The sequence below is a fragment of the Candoia aspera genome, chromosome 2 (assembly GCF_035149785.1).
Source record: "Candoia aspera isolate rCanAsp1 chromosome 2, rCanAsp1.hap2, whole genome shotgun sequence".
Taxonomy (NCBI): domain Eukaryota; kingdom Metazoa; phylum Chordata; class Lepidosauria; order Squamata; family Boidae; genus Candoia; species Candoia aspera.
Window position 1 is genome coordinate 87,406,613 of NC_086154.1, and position 23,035 is coordinate 87,429,647.

The 23,035-nt window shown below is 39.7% G+C and overlaps 1 protein-coding gene across 3 annotated transcripts in view; it reads left to right on the forward strand.

The window, feature by feature from the left end:
* The first annotated feature begins 438 nt into the window (after positions 1-438).
* The window catches only part of NEURL1B (neuralized E3 ubiquitin protein ligase 1B), a 442,008-nt gene continuing 419,411 nt past the window's right edge, over positions 439-23,035 (forward strand). For all 3 annotated transcript variants that reach the window (XR_010067158.1, XM_063292399.1, XM_063292401.1), the window contains exon 1: positions 439-675. Coding sequence is in view for 2 of the 3 variants with exons in the window: in XM_063292399.1 (XP_063148469.1) it covers positions 645-675 (31 nt within the window). In the remaining variant the exon portion in view is untranslated. The remainder of the gene's footprint in view (positions 676-23,035) is intronic.

Below are 23,035 nucleotides of genomic sequence, written 5' to 3' on the forward strand. Positions count from 1 at the left end.
GAGCTACCTCCAAATGTTCACTGAGGGCGGGGTGGAACATGCTTCTCCCTCGGTCGCAGGATTGCCCCCCTCCCGCAAGTACAGCGTGGAGCTCTGAGTGATACTTCGTTTTTCACCCGAATGTATCCGATCCCCAGCGTGCCCATTCCCCTCCCCACCCCCGCTCAGCCTTGGAGGCCAGCTTTCTAAGGGACCGGAGGTTGCCCCCCTCCGCCAAGTCGACCGTTCCCGTAGCCTGCCTCCCCTCGCGCGTATTGTGACGACACAATCGCCTCTGCTTTCTTCGCTTCAGCGCAGCAGTCCCGCCTTACGTTATGCCAGGCAGTAGGCAGGCGGCTGCCAACTTTCAAACAATGCGTGCACGGCGGGCTCCACCCCGGCTGGGCGGGGAGAAGGGTTGGGCTGCGAGCCCTCAGCCAACCCTTCAGAGGAGGCGGCCCCGGCCACGGGGAGCTGCTGGCTGCCGGGGCTTCTTTCAGTGCTGCTCCAGGTCCTGGGCAGGGAAACACCGAGCGAAGATCAGCCCAGCCGGCAACCGCTCCGTCCCTGGGGCCGTCAATGGCCCTGATTCAGAGGGCGGCGCAGCCCCGACAGCGTCGTACTCGGCAGCCTCCCTCTGAGCGGCTTGAGTGAATGAGGGAGCGATGGGCAACACGGCGCACAAGAGCTTGGCAGGTACTCGGGGCGGGGCGTCGAAGAACGCTGCTCCTGCCGCCACCTCTGTCAGTCCCTGCGGAGGTCGCGCTGGACCCGGGTCCAGGAAACGGGCGGCGCTCCGGAAAGGTCCTTTCCCCTGAGACAAGGATGCTTCCCTTCGGCTGCTAAGGCTGAGCTGTTCTCGGGTGTCCTCTGGGGTTAAGTGGGGGGGTTGTGGTCCCCCGCGCCGCCTCTGCCTCGCTCGCTCGCTCGCTCTTCTCCTTGGTGAACGGAGCTGCCACCTCCCTGCGAGCAGCTGTCCTTCTACCTCTACCCAAGGGGCTTTTGCATTGCCTTTGTCCCGTTGTCTGTGCATCGTGGCAGTTTTCTTGGTGGTGGTGCGAATAGCAGCGGTGCTTTCTGGTCTTCTGAGTGTGTGCGTCTTTGTGCCCCGCCTTTTTTCTTTATCGCACGTGTTGCTTTCTGTCTTGTGTCCGGAGAATAAGACTGCGTCGGCCACATCCTCCGCTACCATTGAGATAAGCTGTCAAACATGGATGGTGTGGTTTCATAGGCTTAGGCTAGGCTATAAGGGAGCTGTAGAGAAGGTAATTCATTTGTATCTATTTCTCTGCTTTTTTTCTCCCAAACTTTGAAGCTTTTTTTTTTTTTAAACACCCTCTGTTTTAATTAAATCCCACTCCCGAATTTAAATGTTACTTAAGGGCAGGAAATTGAGTTAGATGAGGAGCATTAGTTACCTCTGCGATTTATAATTCTCTGAGGTGGGCATGGGCTATATCCTGTTTGTGCCTAATAATGAATAAAAAAGCACGGGGTACTCCATAGTGACTTTGCAACCCATCTTAAGATTTACTCCCTTGCAGGTGTATCTAGTGCAATCTCAGAAAGCAGGAGTTATAGCCCAGGAGTCGGTTGGATGCTTCTTACTAAAAGCTTCTCAGTTTGCAGGGCATGGGAAGGATCTTGATTTTGATTTTAAGAGCTGCTTCCATTCAAACAGATAATGGTGGAAAATGGGTAGGTGATTTGAGTCTAATGTCAGTGAGGTTCATATTCTCCTGGTTAAAAAAAAAAAGCCCTCATCTCTAAATTCATTTTGACTTGCAAAGGAGAATCAACACTAGTTTTTATGAGAATGTCGTATATCAATCTTACTTAATATGGCTTGATGGATAAAATGATACTTATTCATGATGTCCACTTAAAAAATTGCCATCCTTAGCATGCTTTCATGGAAGGAAGCTCCCTGAGAAATCATTGTGGTTGCAAATAAATGTGCCTGAATTGGACTAGACAGAGGGTTGGGGTAGTACGCACAGTTGGCAGATTAACCATGTGCAAGTGGACAGATGCTGGAACTGGTGGCTTTTGTTCAGCAGCCAAGAGGCAGACTGGCAGCAGAAATGGCCAATTTCAGACAGAAGGCTTCCTTGGAGAGGATTGTTTTGTTCTTCCTTTTAAACCTTTGTATCTGTCAAATAGAGTGAACGTGCTTTTTTAAACACAAGCATCTTCAGGATCCAGTACGCTTCCTCCCACCCACCCACCCACCCACCCATTAAAATAAAAACAATGAACTTTAGCAGCAGCTGGGAAGCATTTTGATTCCCCGCGAGCCCCCAAAGAAGGCAAAAGGAGTATTTCTTAAGAAAAAGACAGATTTGCAGTTGAACTGGAGAGACACTGACTGTTATTGTGAAAACTGTTATCTTATTTCTTTTGAAAAGCCTGTATGGGCCATTGTAAAAGAAAAATAATGTTTATAATTCTGGTGCAATCCATGCCTTGATTTAAAATACATGCTCACCCAGCCCATATTGTTCTGCATTAACGGAAAACAACTTCTGTTTTTTGCTTGCAAATGGGTAATTGAGATCCCTCCCTTCATTCTTCTCAATGGGTAACATGAACAGTTGTTGAAGAAGAATTAACAGTATTGGATTACTGCTTTGAGGTCCTGTGAGTTTGTCCCTCTTTCCAGTTGCTGGTCTCAATCACTGTTCCTCTTCTGCTTTTCCTTAAGCAGGATATTACATTCAGGATATTTGTATGATGTACTCAAACTGCGGGCAAATGCCAAATTGTGGTTGTCCCACAACACATTTATGAAGGTCTCCTGCTGCATGATGGGACCCAACCTTGAATATATCTTGATAACAGGGCAAACTTTTCTGGCTTTAGGGTGCTGGAGTTATGGAAAGGTACCTCTCTCTAGTCTGATTTTTATTTGACATTTTTTTGTTACTTCTTTCTTATCCTTAGGATAATTATCTTTGAATTACACATCCAAATAAATTGCAGTTGTACCCTCCATTCTGCCAGAGGATGTTACTGGATGTCATTTGCTCATACAGTAGTTGTATAATTGAAATGTATTTTAGATTTTGAAATTAACTCTTAATTTGGAGGTACATAAAACACTGAGATCAATTTCTGAAATTGTGCCCTATAGATGCAGCTGTGTCACAGTCTAGTATGCATTACAGTAATATGTGCAATTTGGACAGTTTATTAGTCCTTAATCCAGTCCTACCTTGTAGGGTGGTTGTGAAGACAGGACAGGTAAAGTGAGATCTATGTCAGGATGATTATAACAGGATATCCTCATAATAGAAAGCATAGGACAGGAGTGTTAAGAAGGAATACATAGAAAGTGACCTGTTCTTGCTAACTAGACCATCAATATGTATTTTCCACTTTGTTGTACAAATATAGAAATAAGAGAAACCTTGGACAACACTGATTTTAGAAACAGGCTTATATTAACATCAAGCCTGCCAGTTGAATAAGCTTTCGCTAACAGTTCAGTGAACATTTTGGTATGTTCATTAGCAATATAGAATGGGCAAATATGTAACTCCATAAATGTGGGGCCTGAATATGTCATTGCTACACAGAGAAATGTGATATCTATCATATCACATGACTTCAGAAGAGTGGTGGGCAGGTAGGAGTGAAAAACACCAGTTTTTAATTCTTTAATGTGGGAAACAAAAAGTTGCTCCTGAACACAACACATGAAGGTTAAAGGATTAACAGAGCTACTTCTCTCGTTTTGTTAGGCTTAGATGCTTATCTTTACAAAATCAGCTTTTGAGAAGAGCAACCTGCATGAATATTAAAGTTAATAACTGATAGTTTTAACATCCTTGACTCAAAGGACCCTATGGTCTTACCTAGCAAGCATCTTCTCGTGCACCCACATTTTGCATCATATACCATATGGACTTGAACAATGCTACAGTGTTGTTGCAATTATAAAAACCCATTAATGATAAGAGTTACAGTGAGTTTAGATTCCATTCTGAATTTGACTGCCATATATATAACGCATAATGCTTTGGGGTCAAGTTGAAAGGAGTCCCCGGTGTGTGAGTTGTACAACTGTTCAGATATATTGACCATTTTATTGGTTAGTATGCTTTAATGTGCTATGTTATTTTGCATTATGTAGTTTTATTGTTTTTTTATACACCACCCAGAATTTGAATTGGGCAGCCATATAAATTCACAAATAAATAAATAAATGTATATATGAACAAATAATGTTTATACTTGCAAATATCTGTGAATTTTAACTTTTGTCTTTTAACCTAATCTGATACAATTTATTAATAATGCTGAAAAAAATGGGTGTGTTTGTGTGTGTGTTTAAATAGATTTGAACAATTCTTAGTAGGTAAAAAAAATCAATTTTCTCCATTTCATTGGGGTGGGGGGAGATAACATTTATGAAAGAAGTTTATTCTTAGTTTTTGGATAACTAAATCTTCAGCCCTTTTGAAGTTGCAGGGAGATAAAAGGATATAATTCGTAAAAGATTTCAAATGAAAAAAGAGTATTTAATTTGCATTAACTTAACACATTCTTTAAAATACTGGTGTTGACTTTGCACGTCAACATGTTTGCACCATTTTTATGAGATATGGCATATGCATCCCACATTCTCTAGATATGCATCTGTCTGTCGTATATGTAATGCTGATGCTGCTTATGAAATGTACTTTTTCATTCAAGTGGTATATTTGCATTTTTCCATAACAGTTGCTGGAGTACTAGAAATTCTTCTGTGCATCTTCAAATTCTTGAACCCATTCCCATATGAAGAGGCCGAGGGTGTTTAGAATGACTGTACCACAGTTCTAGAATCTTTAGGAGTCTTCAGGATCACATAACGAAAAAAGGGAAAGAGCTCTTTGGTAGATGCTCTTTCTTGCTTAAACAAATAATGCTTCTTTTGCCCTAGCTGACTGAAGAGGCAACTATTGTATAAAATCAAGGAAGAGTCAACCAAATATTAGCCTAGCACCTAAGCAAAACGCTTAACCCAGTGTTTCTCAACCTTGGCAACTTTAAGGTGTGTGGACTTCAACTCCCAGAATTCCCCAGCCAGCAAAGCTGGCTAGGGAGTTCTGGGAGTTGAAGTCCACACACCTTAAAGTTGCCAAGGTTGAGAAACACTGCTTAACTATCCTTCACAGGTGTTTCCTGAGTTTATTTCTGTTTTTATAAAGTTGGCATGAAAAATTTTGAAACTGAAGTTGATACTTTTGTTCTAATTCCATGCGGAGACAATCCAGACAGATCATTCTCACCGATATCATGGAGAAAGCCAAAGTAATCAAACAGCCTCTGTATGCCACTTCCGTGTCCTTTAAGATGTTAGACCCCAAGCGGGTCCTATTTACCTGGAGGAAGATGTTCATAGAATTGCACTCTTAACACTTCATGTTGCTCCTGGGGGGAGGGATGTAGAATTGGTTCTAATCAGTAGTTTGGAACACAGAAAATGGAGGTAAGAAATACAAGATAAATATACATGGCTGCCAAGTAAGCAATGTATGGATGTTAATATAACCAAGAGGCGAGACCATCCACACGCTCGAGGCCTGGGCACAAAGCCAAGTCTTCACGGCCTTACAAAAGGTGCTAAGGAATGTCTGATGGAATGCAAATGTAAGTCACTTATGTCCATGAGGTCCTTTTTGGCAGTAGTATAGAGGTGGCTTGCCACTGCCGCCTTCTGGGATTTTTTTTACTTCCCAATTTAGCTTAGATCTCTCGGTTCTCTTGGTTATCATTTATTCAAGTGCTAACCAGGTCCTACTCTGCTTAGCTTTTCAGTATCAAGTCAATATCAGCTAGGTGCTACCATAAACTGTAACAGCTAATGAAACATCATCTTATACTGGCTCAGAGCTATTTGAGTAAAGAAATAAAAGTGCAGCATTTTAATATTCTGGAATAGCGAGAATAACCCATTTTGAGAAAAGAGATTGCAAATATCTAAAGTGCTTTCAACAATAAAATGAGCATCTCTCCTAATCTGTGTTTTTTAATCCAAGGCCCTTGGATTGTCTGCTAACCAGCAGTGACCATGCACACTTGCCTAGAAGAAGTGGCTCTCTGCTTCTGTCCCCGAAGGATTCAGTGGAATTCTTGAATGATATCTGCTTGTTGCTTTCATTAGGTATCAGTCTGAATGAGTGAATGAGTCCTAAGCTGATCCCAAAATCTGAAAACAGGTGTGTAGCAAAGAGAGGAAGAAACATGGTATTTATTATGTCAACAAGCTCACGCTATCCTTTCAGTTCCTGGCAAGAATTCTTCCATGCATTTAATTGCTTAAATGCCGTCTGAATGTGCGGCTATTGCTATTTATTACTTTATTGTTGGCAAGAGGTAAGTTATGATGTGGGCCACCTATTCCACTGTGTAGCGGCTTCCAGATGACTTTTAAGAGTACGGACTTCAAGGTTGGCTTTCTTCATTCTACTCCTGATAAACTAGGTAATAAACATCCTATTAAGGGGACAAGACCTTGTTCTGACTTGACAAATTGGCAGAGATACAACATTGATGTCACTGGATTATATAAACATAGCCACAATTTATAACTGTGATACTTGGTGGCTGTGTAGTGATGATAGTCCTTTAAGTCTGAACCAAATTTTCCTTCTTCTAAATCAGTTGCTACTTTGCTGTCCATTCTTTGGTAAATTCTGTTTCACTAACTCAGTGGTACTCTTTTAGTATTAATTTTACATTTTCTTCCCCTTTTGTTAAATAGTCTTGTACTTTTGGAAAATAATTTGGAAGAAATACTTCATATTTCATGTAAACACAGCACCTCATGAATATTCATTAAAGTAGCCCTTTTTTCAGGTTTTTATATAAGCCTGAAAAAATTGTGTCACAGCTTTAAGAATTGCATTATCTTTAATTAGTGGTTTCCTTAAAGGAGCAATACACCTAGTAGTACTTAAGAGATCATCAGGAAATACTAGAGCCATAGACTAAACTGGAGAGTCAGAAAGACATCCTGAAAATAATTTCTGTATTGTTACTAAGAAAACTGTATGGATATGTCCATGAAATCACTGAGACTGAATCTGACTTGGAGAAGACTTCAACTTACCTTTTTTCTGTGTGAGCATTCTCTCTCTCTCTCAACAGTGCTTACTGTGCTTTGTGATCAGACAGTAGTATATCCATCAAGGTGTGTATGTTGATGAGAAAGCATAGGAAAGACAGAGGGAAATATTCCTAACAAACTGCAATAGAAATATTTTTCCAATAATTAGTATCCATAATCACTGTATTTGGCCATGTACATAATGTCTCTTAGGACATCACAAAAGGATTTCACTGTTAAGATTTTTCTTTCCCTTTATTTATTGAAAATCCCTCAAATGCTGGAATCTTTTCTGAAATTCTTGCTTTTTGTCTTGCTGTTTGAGAAGCATTGAAAATAAACATTCATACATTGTACAGTGCCAGGAGGTTTTAAGTCTCTTTTGTGGAACGAACTATAGTACCCTGATCCAACAGATGGCCGAGCTGGAAAGGCATGGTTTAAAATCACTTCGTGTTAAGCCACCCTTTCCAACCTGGCTTCCCTCTAGATGGCCATACTAGGTAAGTCTACACTTCTGGAAGGGACACAGATTTGAGACATGTGAAATGCAAAAGCAGATCTTACACATGATGGTTTAATGTCATTGTGAAAAATAGCTTCTTGGTCTCCTGATTTCAGAGCTAATATATGACTTACCACTAACATATTTCCCTTATCCTCCCATTTTGCAAGTGTCATTCTTGGTGGCATCTATCTTCAGCTGGCTTTCTAGCCTCTTTTCTCCTCCCTGACAGCTTCTAGTTTTTCACCTTTGGGACTGATCTTTCTTTTTCCTTTTTAAATTTAAAAACAAAAGGTCTTATGTAATTTTAGACAGTACTTTGAGAGTACATTTATTTTCACTTTAGCTTTTATGAATAATGTAGGATTTGTTCATCTCTGATGTTCCATGAGATGTTACGTTTTTACTGCACTCGACTAATGTAGTTGCCTCATTTGGTTTACCTTTAAAGAAGCTGAAAGATGGACTTCCAGAGGTGCTGAAAATCTTGCCAGCTTGAAACATAAGGGAAAGCTGTGGAATCCCTGAATTGGACCACCTCTCAAACTGAGAGGCCAGTAATAAAGCACACACCTTTATGAAAAGCCCTATGCTGGATAGTTTGAAAATCACAGGCATAGAAGGGAGGCTAGGAGGCTGTGCATCATTCTGGATAAGCAGTGGTAGGCGTGTGAAACCTGAGCAGTTTGCCCAAGTTTAGAGCCATACTGTTGGACTGTAATCTAGCATTTACACCTTGGATTTTGTCAATTCCAGGAAGAATATTGCTAATTAATTATGGCTACAGCAACATTTGTTTATTTTTCTTTGGATGAACCTGTAAAATGGGAGTGAGGGGAAGAGGGAGGATACATAGTTGGCAGCCTTTATGGACAAACGCTTGAAATTGAAATGTCTCCTGAGTATATGACCATGATCCTGAATGAATTGCTTTATTTCTAATGCATCCACTTAGTCATGGCGTAAGCACCTTGCATCTGTCCCTGATAAGAGAAACGGCTCTGATAACATTGTGTTCTTCCTCCACCATACAAACAAAGCAATTGCTGTTTATTCCTAAGGCATTTTCATATAACTGATATCCCTGCTATACATAAACAAGATTAAATAAATCCAAAATAAATTCAGTGAGACAATGAATCCAGCTTTGCTGAGGCCATCTTGGATTATTCGGGCCTGCATGTATTGAACCACTGAGTCAGATTTATGCTCTGGCATAGAGTATCTTTCCAGATGGATTGATGACATCTACTTCCAGTGTCTGGAAAAAAAAAAATCTCAGGAGAGCATGCTTATTTCACCTACCATTATGATGTAGGGTGGGCGTCCTTTATTCCAGGGCACTCTCCTGGAATAAAGCCTGGTTTCTGTTCTTTTCAGTGGGGATACGATTGAGCCTTGTGGACTAGCTCTGTCCCCTTTTAAGGCCCCAGTCTTAGCCCTATCTTTGGGTTGCCTTTCAGCCACCAAGAGCTTGCCCAGCTTGCCACTTGCACTTTGCTTCACAACTGTTTCACTTCAGTTTGAGAATTTGCATGTTTGCCTAAATGGTTGGATGTCCTGTTTTGACACATGATTTTTGGCATCTTGCAAAATAATCAGACTTTTGGATTATTCATTCACATTCTTTTGTTTCAGTGTTAAAGTTTTATAGTCTTTGTTTGGAGAATGTGAACTTCCATGTGTGATTTACAGTGATGGTTCTGTTAATCTTCTAAAAAAGTTTCCACAAATCTTATTCTAATCAAACATAAGAATGAACATTTTTGTCTTTAAGGCAAAATAAATTTAAATTTAAATTAATTCTTTCTAAATAAAGAAGAAGCAGGATTGGGAGGTAGCAGTGGCAAGGGAGGTGAATTATAGAAGAAAAGCAGCTGTTTCTCAGTAGGATAAGAAGAGAGAAAGACTATTTTCACTTGTTACAGATTTCAGCCTTTTTAACCTGAGATTATTGGACTACTTGGTACTAAGTCATGGCCTCTCTTGTGCTATTAGAATATGTTGCTTTTATTCAAAGAATACAAGAGGCAAGTTTAGTTTCAATGATGTTTTGAGGGGAACTACATACAAAGGTTAACCTATTGCTGTCACTTTCCAGGATGGGGTGGAAGAGGTACATGTTATCTGAAGCCACTTTTTTCCCCCCCGAAAAGCTGTTTCAGATAGCATGCTGAGATTTCCTTTATAACAATTCAAATTAATAGGAATCTGTCATTTTGGTATTCCTTCCCCCCCTTCCTCACCAAAAAAGATGCTTATCTATCAGCACTGGAATTCTTTAGAAGTCAGATGGAGGAAACATTGGATAAAAACAATCCTTCGGAGTGATATACCCCATTATTTTAAATTTCCACTCATTGGAGAGCAGGGAGTCTTATTTAATACAAATCATCATACAGTATGTCACTTGAGAATAGAATCCTTCCGTATTCCCTTCTGATAATTTTTTGCCTCTGTGTTCTCTGAGCTACCACAATATGTATCTGACTTTTTTATGATCCCCAAACCCAATCTGATTATGTCAAGACCTTTTTCTTGATTGCCTGAACTTGAATTGCACACATTTCAGGGAGCAGGGAATAAAACCATGAAATTGGTTCAGTTTTGGTTCAGGTATAGTTGCAATGGAAATCCTAGTTTAGATTTGGTGCAGGGTATAAAAAAGTTTCACAAACTGATTTGGCATATACATCATCTCTTGCAGTATTTAAGTTTAATTTAAAGCTATACATGCTGTACATCATTTGTATAGCAGAGTGGAGTGAACCAAGAAGTCTAAAATAGTTGGAAATAAGCATCAGTAGTAAGTACTATGATGCAAGCATGGAAAAGTAAATGCTAATATTTAACAAATAATTTTTTTATTGGTAGTGTTTACATCTTAAACTCAAACATCTGTAACAAATGAAGAATTTCTGGGTCTTCTAACTGAAACTCTACCCCAGAATGGAAACAGGCCACCAACTTTACCTGTTTCCCGGGCTCTGTCCCTGAAAAGGGCAGAGAATAGGAGTCTGGAGGAATCCAAAATATATGACTCTTTGGAGACACCTGTTTCATTTTGATTGTGATTTGGGTTCCACTTGAAGTCCATGAGTGCATCCTGTCAAGTGTGGCTGACAGGATACACTACTTCTTTGGAACTGGTAGTGTTTTCCAGTTCTGATCTGGTTCAGGCTCATGAAATGATTCAGGTTCTTTTCCATTTAGGAAAAATAAAAGGTTATTCTGCTTTTGCAGCTGATGTTCAGTTTAATTTCCCAGGTGACTGTTGTTTCTCTTTCTAATGTCAAGTCAAGGTTTTTGAAGGAGCAGGTGAGATCAAGTTCATACATTAAAAAAAACACATTCTTGGTACTCAAAGCTAACAAATTCTAACAATCTTCATTTTAGTTTTCTTCAAAGCAAATTGGGAGAGGTTCCTCTTAGATTTATTTATTTACTCTTTTGTTCTACCTTGTTGGAATTATGTGGTTGTGTTTTTTATGTTATTTCTGTGAGCTTCAGAATCTTCCAAATAATTTTCATCTGGTTGCAGTCTTGCAAACTTTGTCAGGGAAGTTTATGTAAGAAGGTAGCCCTTTACTCACCCACAAGCTGATCATTGCTGACAGCTTTGTCCATTTGAGGAAGCTCTTATGCTTGCTTAAAAAGCCCTGGTTCAGCCTGGAAGGTCTAGCAACAGGGTAATGCCACAACAATTTCTATAATTGGATATAGTGATTTCTGCATTTTCATTATTTACCTGAAAGTAACATGATTTCTTAGAAACTAGTCTGACATTTAGTAGATTACAATAGCTTTGTTACAAAATTTACAATGATATTGTAAACCGTAATAAATTGAGTAACCACCAAAAAAAAAATGGAAATGCTGAAAATAATCCCACTGTGTCCAGACATGAACACCATCACTGGGTTTTCTGTTTTGGAAAGTAAAGTTGCTTTACTACTTTTGTCTCTGAGTACCTGTTTAATGTTAAAGCTGCTTACTGAATTAAATGAGCTGGAGATTAATGAAAAAGTACCCAACCAGTGGTGCTGCAGGTTAAACTGCTGAGCTGCTGAGCTTGCTGATTGGAAGGTCGGCGGTTCAAATCCGTGTGATGGGATGAGCTCCCGTTGCTAGTCCCAGCTCCTGCCAACCTAGCAGTTCGAAAACATGCAAATGTGAGTAGATTAATAGGTACCGCTTCAGCAGGCAGATAATGGTGTTCCGTTTAGTCATGCCGGCCACATGACCAAGGAAGTGTCTACGGACAAACGCCGGCTCTTCGGCTTTGAAACAGATATAAGCACCGCCCCCTAGAGTTGGACACGAGTGGACTTAGTGTCAAGGGAAACCTTTACCTTTACCTTACCCAGTGTTTTAAAAAGCGATGGAAGGAGACAATCAAGTTTTAATCTTTTTCTCATACTTTGGATAAGTGTGATGGCAACTTTTTCAAAAAGTTGCTATGATTTATTTACATCTCACTTTCCTCTAATCAATTTTTCAACCTATAGGGAATAATTAGACAGCTACTTTGATCTTTTATGCTGACTTTTTAAATGGCATTTTCTTATGCCAGAAGTTGGTCCCATGCTGGTGAGAACAGGGAGTCCTGGATCTGGTAAAATAATGTAATAAGAGCTCAATAGTTAGTATAAACAAGATGACCTTATTTTAAATCTTTCTGTAGGTGCTACTGGGGAGTTAATAATTTTCTTTTTGCTAGGGGGCAGAGTCATATAATACTTGTGAAGTATTTCTTTCATGTTGTTCCATGTGCTCATAATCTTAAAGTCTATGGAATAATTGTTTTTAATCATGTTTCCTATTGATTATCCATCAGAATTCCATCAATACATTTCTGAATTGTTTTATTTGTGTTTTGGAGAAGTGCTGTTGAGTCTCTACAGAAGTATTTCTCAATCTTGGCTGCTTTAAGCTGTGTGGACTTCAACTCCCAGAATTCCCCAACCAGCATAAATTCCACAGATTTATCTATTTAATCTACAAGCTATTTCCTTACGAACAAAAAGAATTTACAGTTTCTCATGTGAAGTCTCTTCTTAGTTGGCCTTGGCACGAAGGATAAGAAGGCAAAAACTAAGCTCTAGATAGAGATGTTTTGGGAATAAAGTCCATAGGCAAGTAGAGATTTTTCAGATAGCAAGTTTGTTTTGTTCATTTTGATTACCCAGGTAGTTTAGTAGATAATTTAGTAGATGAAAGTCCTTTCATTTCTAAGCATGGACTGATGCACAGAAAATCACTTTCTATAATCACCCTGATTGGGAGTACAATAGAATTGATAAAGGATGGTTCTGCATATTAAACAATTGCATTCACTCATTTTGAATGACAGTAGGGAATAGTGTCCTCTTAAGCAAGAAACATTAGCAGACTATGGGTTTGGCATGACTGCTACAATCAGACATCACTATTATTTGTAATGTTAGCTAAGTTTCCTTTTAATTATGTCCAGCTGTATCTTAAAACTTGACTAAGATGAACTGGTAACATGATTAAGGCTGTCATATTGGGGCTGCAAACCTAAAACAACCACCAGATGCCAACAGAGACAGTTTGCTGTGTCTCTTTGCTGCCAACTAATGATTGTTTAGATGTTTACAGCTACAGTACCCCTAAATATGCTAATAAAATACTTCATCATGTTTAAACACAAAAGGAAAGGGCAGGTTTACTGATGCACCAGCTCTTTGTAGTTTGCGACAAAGAAATTGTTGAATGGATGTTCGAATTAGGTGTGAAATAGATCTATATTACAACAGTTCAATCCACCAATATTGCTATGAAAAATAAACAGTGAAATGAAATGGAGAATCCTATGCAAAATTTAGGATCTTTCTGTGGCATTTGTTTCTGTTGAACAGAAGAAAGCAACAGGTCACTAGATCCTAAAACTAAACTAAACTTAACCAAACTAAACTATTTAAAATAAGCCCCTGGAGATCTCTAAGCAGTAGTCCTTGATTCATTTACCCCTGCCCTCTTTTCTTCATGATGTCTAAGCTGCCCAATGTGAATTCATCTTTCTGGCCCAACTTAAAGCAATTTTTAATAGTACTGGGATATAGGTCAACTTAATGAATTTCCATCCTGTTTGATTACATGCACTAAGGAAAACAGCACTATTGTTTTTCAAGTAAAGATTTAAAACAGCTTCATAATGGTTTTCATAAATGTCTATGAGAAAAATCTGTCTAAAAAAACTAAATTAACAGCTGGTATTTCAGGTTGCTGCAATATAGTGCAAGATTTCTTGCGATGATGAAAATAGAAACAATTGATGAAAGAACTTGGCTGTGTTTAGATGTAGATTTTGTATGTTGACATTCCAGCCCAATAAGGAATGCTGTGTATAATTTTTCATTTGAAAAAATATGTATATCTCTATAAATCCAATTTTGGGTCCTTCAAACAAAGCTTGTCTCAAAAGGCTCCTCCCATATTTTTAGAAATTGGCTATAATAATCTTGCCTATTATAGATCTGTTTATATTTTCAAATGGGGATTTATTATTAATTTTATTTATTCAATGTGTATCTATATATTTATATGGATTGTGGAAATACCAGTTTTTCATCTGTCTCCTGTTTTTAATATAGTGCATTCCATTTGTACTTAGCATGGTTATTTAAACACATAACCTATGTGGTATAACAATAACTTTCAAAGCTGTTCTTTGTATATTAGATTTCAGGGGACAGAGTTCTTCAAAACCTTTAAGTAAAGTGAATTTCATCTATGGTCTTTATAGTGAGGCAGACAATTGGCCAGTTTAGTCCAGTATCATTTGCTTTGATGGCCCCCCAAGGGTTTCAAGCACACAATTTTAGACACAACTTGTAACCTGAGATCCTTTTAACTGGAAACACCAAGGATTGAACCTAAGACTTCCTTTATGTGAAAACTGTATACTTTTCATTGCATAAATGATGAAGAAGGCAGCTCTGTTTTCTAGAAGCAGTGTATATAAATCTTCCCTTCTTTAAGCTCTTCTGATGATCAGTAACATAAAAGCATTGCTGGTACTGACTTCCAAATGTAGTCAATAAAACACAGCTAGGTTCTGCTGGTGTGCTGCGCAGCTCTCACATTTTAAGTCTTATGTATACTGACTATAAGCTGTACATTCCTTGATCCAAGATTGTTGTTGAGAATATTCACGGCATTTGGAGACTGACGTAAGTGAAGTATGCGACTAGAACATTTCTGAGCCTCTGAAGTATATTGTGTTCCTTACATTTTCCTGTGCCTTTTGCTGCATTGCCAGGTTCTCCCACATATCTTCTGTTCCTGTATCATCTGTCCTTGCAAATGCTTGTCAGAACTACTGATCTTTGAGGACAGTTTTAGGAGGTTCTGAAGCAGTAAAGATAACTGGCCATAATTTTCAAAATGAAGTGGCTGATTACCTAACTCCTCAAATTACTTCCCCTAGAGAAGACCTTTTGATTTTGATATGACTAATGGAAGAAAGTGGTGTAAGGATTATAGGCCAAAGTGTGCCCACACTAGAACCTTCTATGATTATCTGCAGTTAACACTTGCAGTTAAATAGGTGCAGTCTGTACTCCATCATGTGATGTGTCATTCTCCTGGGTTTTTGTAAATCAGAGCTTGAACTTTGTTCACAACTACACTTTTTTCTGTCTTGCAAAAAAATATGACAATTTCCTTTTTTCTCCTCTTCAGAGTCATTTCCTTCTTTGATCATTTAAAGGTGAAATTATGCTACTGCACCACCTTTTTGTCTGCTAGGGATCTTCATCCAACTAGATGGCAATACTTAGCCAATCTGGGATTATCTCAAAAAGCTAGATCACATTAATACTTGGATGAGAAACCAGCAGGAGATCCCAGGATTGTATGCTAGACTGAAAAATTTAAAAACTATCCTGGAAAAAAACTGTAGCAAACCATTTCTGTTATTATTGCCAAGGCAACTACATGTCCATGCTCATAAAATCACTAGGTACTGACCTTGGCTCTCAGGAAATTTAATGTCTTTTCCTTTTTTTAAGGATCCCCTCAAACTCTATTGCAGTGGCGTTTAGGTCTTTCCAAATTGTTACAGGGTAAATTGAAAGGCAGAACCAATCAAAATGGGTCACATGGCCCTCCCTTCTGCCCTGTCAGCAGAAGCTTCCCATTGTTTGCTTCAGAATGCACTGACCAGTTAGGAATATCCTCAAGCACGAATCTTGGACTCAGAAGTGGTTCTAATGCTTTTCTTGTTGCTATCTCCCTGCCCCAATCACAGGAATTTCTCCTTTGGGGCAAAGGGAGGCAAGAATGGACCTTCTCTGGTCCTGCCAGGTTTTTGACTACCAGCTCGAGAATCCTGGCAAAAAATTGACACTTGCACAATTCACAAATTGTGTTTTAGACTTAAACCTAGCTATTGAGGGTTGTTACGAAGGTTTATGCATTTGCAGGCTGTGACTTAGCATGATCTGTAGACCCAGGGATAATGTACATAATTTTCTATTGGAGAATCTGCAGTTTGTGGTCCCCATCCCAGGCAGGAAAACACACTCTGCTAAGGCCTTGGGAATAGCCTTTCCCTTCCAGTTTCTTTTTCCTCATCCTAAGGGAGAGATGGTGCTAATGCTTTGAATGATAGTAATGAGCGAGTTCTGCTTTGGAAGCTCCTTAATAACTGACCAACCACCACAGCTTTAGGAGAAAAAAATTTAAATACTTCATTCCACATACATTAATGCAGTCACTGATAATTGAATTGTTCCCTCCTTTCTGGATAAACAAAAGAAATGGCTACTGCTGAAAGACAGAGATGACTATAACTGTAATCCCAAACTTGTAGGGCCGGTGATTGGGCAGGCTGGGAGTGATGGGGACTTTGTAAGTCTGCACATTTGAGGGCATCAGATGAGGAAAACTCCTGTAATTCATCACAGCAATTTTTGTATCCTTTATTTAACATAGTTGTATATCTTTCCTAATTGATTTGTTTCTGGCTTTTACTACTCCCTGTATCTCCCATATCTGAGGCTGAGAATAGTTTATGGAAGTCTTTACTATTTCTGATGAGATTCCTATCAAGTGCAGAGGTCTATGGATGTGGGTGTCTGTATACAGCACTATCTAGACTAGTGTTTCTCAACCTCAGCAACTTTAAGCTGTGTGGAGTTCAAATCCCAGAATTTGCATGCTGGCTGGGGAATTCTGAGCGCTGAAGTCCACACAGCTAAAAATTGCTGGGATTGACTGATCTATACTGTATAATACAATGTTCTGCTGGGATTCAGGACAGCCGCATAACACACATAGTTCTTTCTCCATGTCTAACGAATTGGTCCTTAGGCTTTTTTATTTAAATTGTCACACAAGCCTCCTTTTGATGTATTGAGGTATGTAATTTGTAAGCTTCATTATTCCTTGCATTATGATCTTGTTGTAGTGATATGTGCATTCTTTTTCTCTTTTTTTATGCCCATATTTTTAAAACTGATGTGGATGGATGGAAGGATAGATAGATAGATGGACAGATTAAGCTATCAACTGTTAACAGTTTTCCCAGAATTGCCATCTTTTTAAAGTGTGGTCCCAAAACAAAATTTTGCTCTGGACATATCCTGACCTGTAAATACTTGAAATCTGGAAATTTCCTTTGAGTAGCTCGTGCTGTTCCACCCCAAATCCCTTCATTTTTATTTTTCTCCCCCCCCCTCTTGGGGGCTTCTTCAGGGTATACTCATGTGATGTACATTTTATCAGTGCAGGATTTAATCCTCATTGGTAGCATGATCTTTTTTCAGCTAGGTAAGGGTAAAGGCGCCTCATAGTGGTAAAAATAATAAAATAACAGCCAATTGTCTCCCAGTCCAGTTTGGACCACAGCAGTTTATTATTTGCATGAGCAGTGAGCAGAAGAAAAGAGATTTGTGAGCAAGCGTAACTATGATAAAGTTGAGATGTATGCAACAGAAGAGAACAACTTGTTTTTCCTGATGTTTCTTAATATTTGTTTCTGTGTTATAAGTCAGTGGCCAAAAGGGTCAAGGAAAGGGGAAGTAAAGGAATGCTTGTCTTCTTCTTTTTTTAGGAAATGCTGCAAAATTGTAAATGGAGTGAAAGATGTCTGATTCTGCTTGTGTTTTTAATTCTGATTGAGGAACCTACTGCCCTCTTGCCTGGGAATGAATCTGACTGGATTCTGTTGGATACAACTTTGAATAGGCATATATAGCTGTATAAATAGCAATTTATCCTAATGTTCTTCAGGGAAAAAAAAACCCTAGCAACCCTGCTTCCATAAATGGTTTTGTATTGGTTAGGGAAAAAGAGGGAGGGGAGGTTGAATGATCCTGCTGTTGTATAATTTGTGTGGTGGCTGCATGCTTTAATTATTTTTAAAGAGGCTTTGGTTTTATACCTGCTTCTTGGGAATAAACCACACCACATTTAGTAAGACTCATTTCAGGTATCAAAGTTGGGCAAAGCCTCAAAGCCAGATTTAAGTTTGACTGAAGACTCAGAATATCTCTGTCAGGCTTCTTTGCAAAGCAGTGCCTGATCTCTGTAGAGGCTCAGAATTGCCACACTTTGTCAAAGCAGCCACTTCAATGACCTTTAGTCTTCTACATATGCCCAGAGCAGAAGTTGCTATCAGAACCAAGGCGACCCTTTTTGATGCCTCAGTTGGAGGCTTTGTGGTAGATCAGCTTGGCTTTCCAAATTATGGGGAAAGGTGTATAAAATGGGACTGTTTAGTGTTTTGAACACAAAATGATGCTGTGGCACATATGGGGGCTCTCACATTGCACTGTCTGCAACTCCTTAAAGCAGCTGTGAAGGTTGTACAGTTGCCTTCTGCAGATGAAGCAGAGTCCAGGAAAAATATGCATTTGATTTAAGGAGTAGCAGACAGATGCTGAATGCACACACGTGTCCTCTGAACCACCTTTTTTCATCTGAATTGGTATTGTTGCGCAGTCCCAGTATGCAGCATGGGTCTGTGAAGCATTTGAAACAATGCACAGGAATGTGTATGAAGCTCTTGCTGCCCAATTGTTAAAGCAGTCGCAGTGTTTCTAAGGTTCTCATACATGCTTCAGAGGCTGCTCCCAGTGGTCTCCACATGCTTTCATAAAAGAGTACGAAGTTAAACATAAAAAGAAAGCCAGGAACACCTTTTCAAGCAGCTGCATTTATTTTGCAAAAGATGTGGCTGTTTTAATGGTTTAAACAGAAATGCTTTATCTGTGCTTTGATTTTCATTGCAACTGATGATCATGCTTATTTTGGAAGTGCCTTTGGAGAGAGAGAAGGACATTAGAAGATTCTATAAACATGATGTAGAATCATAGGGTCAGAAGGGATCTTGGAGGTCTTCTAATCCACCCTTTGCCCAGTGCACGCATCTGCAGCCTATTGCAGACAAATGGCTGTCCAATTTTTCTTTGAAGAACTCCAGTGATGGAGAACCCACTGCTCAAGAGCTCTCATAGTCAGGAAATTCCTTCTTATTTCAAGTGTGGATCTCTCTCTGTAAAGCTTCCATCCCTTGGTTCTTGTCTCATCCTCTAGTGCTATAGAAAATAATTCTCTGTAACATCCTTTCATGTATCAGAAGACTGTTGCCATGTTTCCCCTTAGTCTTCTCTTCTTTAGGTTAAGCATACTTTTACTCACTCTTTGTAGGATTTAACCTCCAAACTCCTTAAAGGTAAAGGTAAAGGTTTCCCTTGACGTAAAGTCCAGTCGTGTCCGACTCTAGGGGGCGGTGCTCATCTCCGTTTCTAAGCCTTGGAGCCGGCGTTGTCATAGACACTTCCGGGTCATGTGGCCAGCATGACGACTCGGAACGCCGTTACCTTCCCGCCGAAGCGGTACCTATTGATCTACTCACATTTGCATGTTTTCGAACTGCTAGGTGAGCAGGAGCTGGGACGAGCAACGGGAGCTCACCCCGCCGCGCGGTTTCAAACCGCCGACCTTCCGATCGACAGCTCAGCGGTTTAACCCGCAGCGCCACCGCGTCCCTCCAAACTCCTTACCATTATGTAAACATAATGAAGTAAACATAAAGAAATACAGGTAGTCCTTGCTTAGCAACCACTCATTCAGTGATCGTTTGAAGTTGCGATGGCCCTGAACAAGTGGTACTTACAACTGGTCCTCGACCAGTTCCAGCAGTCCCAGCATCCTTGCAGGCACGTGATCACAATCTGGGCGCTTGGCAACTGGTTTGCACTTACGACAGTTGCAGCGTCCCATGGTCACGTGACCACCATTTGTGACCTTCCCTGCCGGCTTCCCACAAGCAAAGTCAATGAGGAAGCCGGCAGGGAAGGTGGCAAGTCACTCTGGTAAGTTGCTTGCACCCTCCCCCGCCTGGCAGCAGCCATCCCTGTCTTGGCCACACTTGCGCTGCACATTGCAGGCCATTCGCGTGCCCTCCCCCTCCCAGCAGCAGCACCACGTCTTACCTGCCTGCCAGCCTGTTTGTGAGCTGCCTGGGACTCACTTAACAACCTGCGATCCTAACTTAATGATGGCAGCGGGGATTGCCATTGCTCAGCGATGTGGTCACATGACATTGCACTTTATGACCGCATCACTTAGCGATGAAAATTCTGGTCCCAATTACCATTGTTAACCAAGGATGACAGGCATTAACTTAGATATCTTGATTGTTTACATCTATACAAAGACTATCCTTTAATGCATGAGATACAGAACATCTCAACAGGGAGGGAGTATGTAAAAGCAAAAAACCTCCCAGCTATGTGAGGCACCCTGAAATGAAGCTATTTCTGATCTTGGAAAATCGGCAGGTATTTTTTCCTTGACCAATAATCTGCACATGCTTTTCTGAGGCCTTCTTTGTGGTTTGCACATGTGTGTGAAGAAAAAGGCTGTTTGGAAAAAATGCCTTATTATACTGTTTCTTTTACAGTTGAGAGATTTTTCATTTTCTGTGTGTGTCTCAGGAGTTTTAACTGCTGCTTTTCTGTCTAATGGGTTTCCAGAGATGAATTCGCATATGGATAAAATAGGGTAAACTTTTCTTGTGGTTTGTTTCTTCAGTGTGAAGGCGGAATTAAATCAATATAGTAGTCCATTCAACAACTGGCTTACAGTAATTAATTTTATCCCCTATTTAGATTAATAATCTGGAAGTCTTGTTCCATCAATGAATTCTTTACATAACTAGCATTGGTTTATCACTTTATATAGTTTCATGTGCACTTTTGAGCTGCAAGATGAAAGGAGCTAAAATTAGGCAAATCAACACAACTTGCATGCTGGGTGTTCTTATTTTCATTACTAAGTGTGGTGTTTCGGAACACATGTACACATTTTAAGAGAACTTTGATGGAAAGGTAAGAAGAGAATGAACTAGGCAGGAAGAAACTGTTCCTAGAAGAAAACCCTATTCTTTCATTGTTTGAATACTGATATACAGTAGATTGGATCCAAAATTAGTCAAACCGGATAGGATAGGATAGGATAGGATACTTTATTGGCCAAGTATGATTAGACATACAAGGAATTTGTCTTCGGTGGAGGAGCTCTCAATATATTTACATAACACTAATAATATGTAAACATATAATATTTACATAGTATAAAAGCTTTGAACTCTAATTGGCTTAAGTTAACTACCATATTGTCTTTTCAACAACAACAACAACAAAACAATTTTGTGGGCTGTGGTTATTGAATAATTATAAAGTTGGGCATCATTATTTGTATTAATAAATTATTTGTTGGAATGTTCATTTGCCCTGGTCTCTCTTGCATGCAGCTATTATATGAACTGTAGCATAGATGGCGTGTAATGAACAAGGCTGAATAGTTTTCTTGGACCATTCACCAGCAGAGTCCTCAAGGCCAGCACTCAAAACTTCACAGTATGGATAATGGAATCATTTGGGGCACAGGGCTCTGAACTGAAAAGACACCCTGCCCCAACTGGACGTCCTCCAGATGTCTTTGGACTGCTATTCCCAGAATTCAAATGATAGTTGCAAAAACAGCAAACAAAATAAAACTACATAAGTAATGCCTTCAATAAACTCCTGAGGAAATTTGGACAGGCCTTTACATAGTGAAGAAATAAAGCCAGTTGTTTTTCAGGCTAGCAGAATATGAATCTATATATGCATAATATATTCAGAACTCATAAGTAGAAACAGAATTCAGATAATTTTTCTCTTTCTCCCCATCCACACATGCATAAATTAATAGAAACTGTACGCATTCTTGAATATCTCTCAGTAGGGCTGTGTTTCTTCCTTTCTCAAATCAACTGAAGTACTTCATTCATTAGCTTTAAAGGTTCTGACACATTCTGTCTGAACAGCATAAATGTTTGTCAGTATTCATGGTTTGTTTTATTAATGCTGTGAGAGGGAACAGCCGAAATCTCACGTCCCAGAGGTTCAGCAGCTGTGCACTATTGCCTAACAGCCTTCAGCACTAAATTGGCAGTTTCTACAAGGAAAACGCCTTTCCTTTAGGTATTTTATCTTTAGACTCTTGAATGCATAACTATATTTCAGATGCAGCCTTACTGCATTCACCGTCAAGTGTTTAAGGCTGGAGCCAGAGTCTGGCTCCAGCCTTAAGACACCTAATTAATATATGGTGCTATAGCTTTGACTGTTATTGTGCAAAGGAGGTCACACCCTGGCACTTGTCTGTTCATGAACTGTTAATAGACAAAAAACAATATGGACCTACTTAGGAGTGTGGTCCATTTAAATTTAGTAAGCATATGCATTGTGAAACTCTATTCTGTAATCAGAGGTGAAGTACGTGCTGATTCTAAATGGCACCCATAAACTTGTAGATGTATTACTAATTCCGGCGTGCTCACCACATCTTTTGAACAAGTGGAGGATGTGACATATCCAGAGGTCTTGTATGTTGAATGCTCCAGGTATTTAATATTATGTGAGTGAGGCACAGGTGAAATTCAGTATAGTCTGATCTCCAAGCTGCTGCAGGCTTAGAATCTTTAGGAATTCTTAATAAGCCTTACTGTATCCTATTAACTCTGTGGGATTTTGAATGGGAAGGTGGTTGATGGAAGATAGTGGTGCCACTGTGCTAGCCTCTTCTAAGGAGACTACCTGATGTGATGAGTTGTGACAGAGAGAACTGCAAGGAAGAGGGGTTGCCAAAAATTGGACAATGTTCCTTCTACTAATTTTTGGCATCCTTCTGTCTCCTCAGCATGATGTACCAAAACCCATCTAAGTCAGACTTTCCAGTAGGCCTGGAGAGACAGGGGCAAAATCACTTTCCACTATCTTCTTAGGGTATAAGCTAAGCTATAAATTAGCACGTAATGGCAAGTCTGAACAAGTGCTTTGGGGAAAGCTTCTGGGCTTCAATCAAAGAAGAACAATTAGAGCTTCCTGATCATTGTTGTTAGTTGCTTTCTACACATTGAGAACCGATGGACA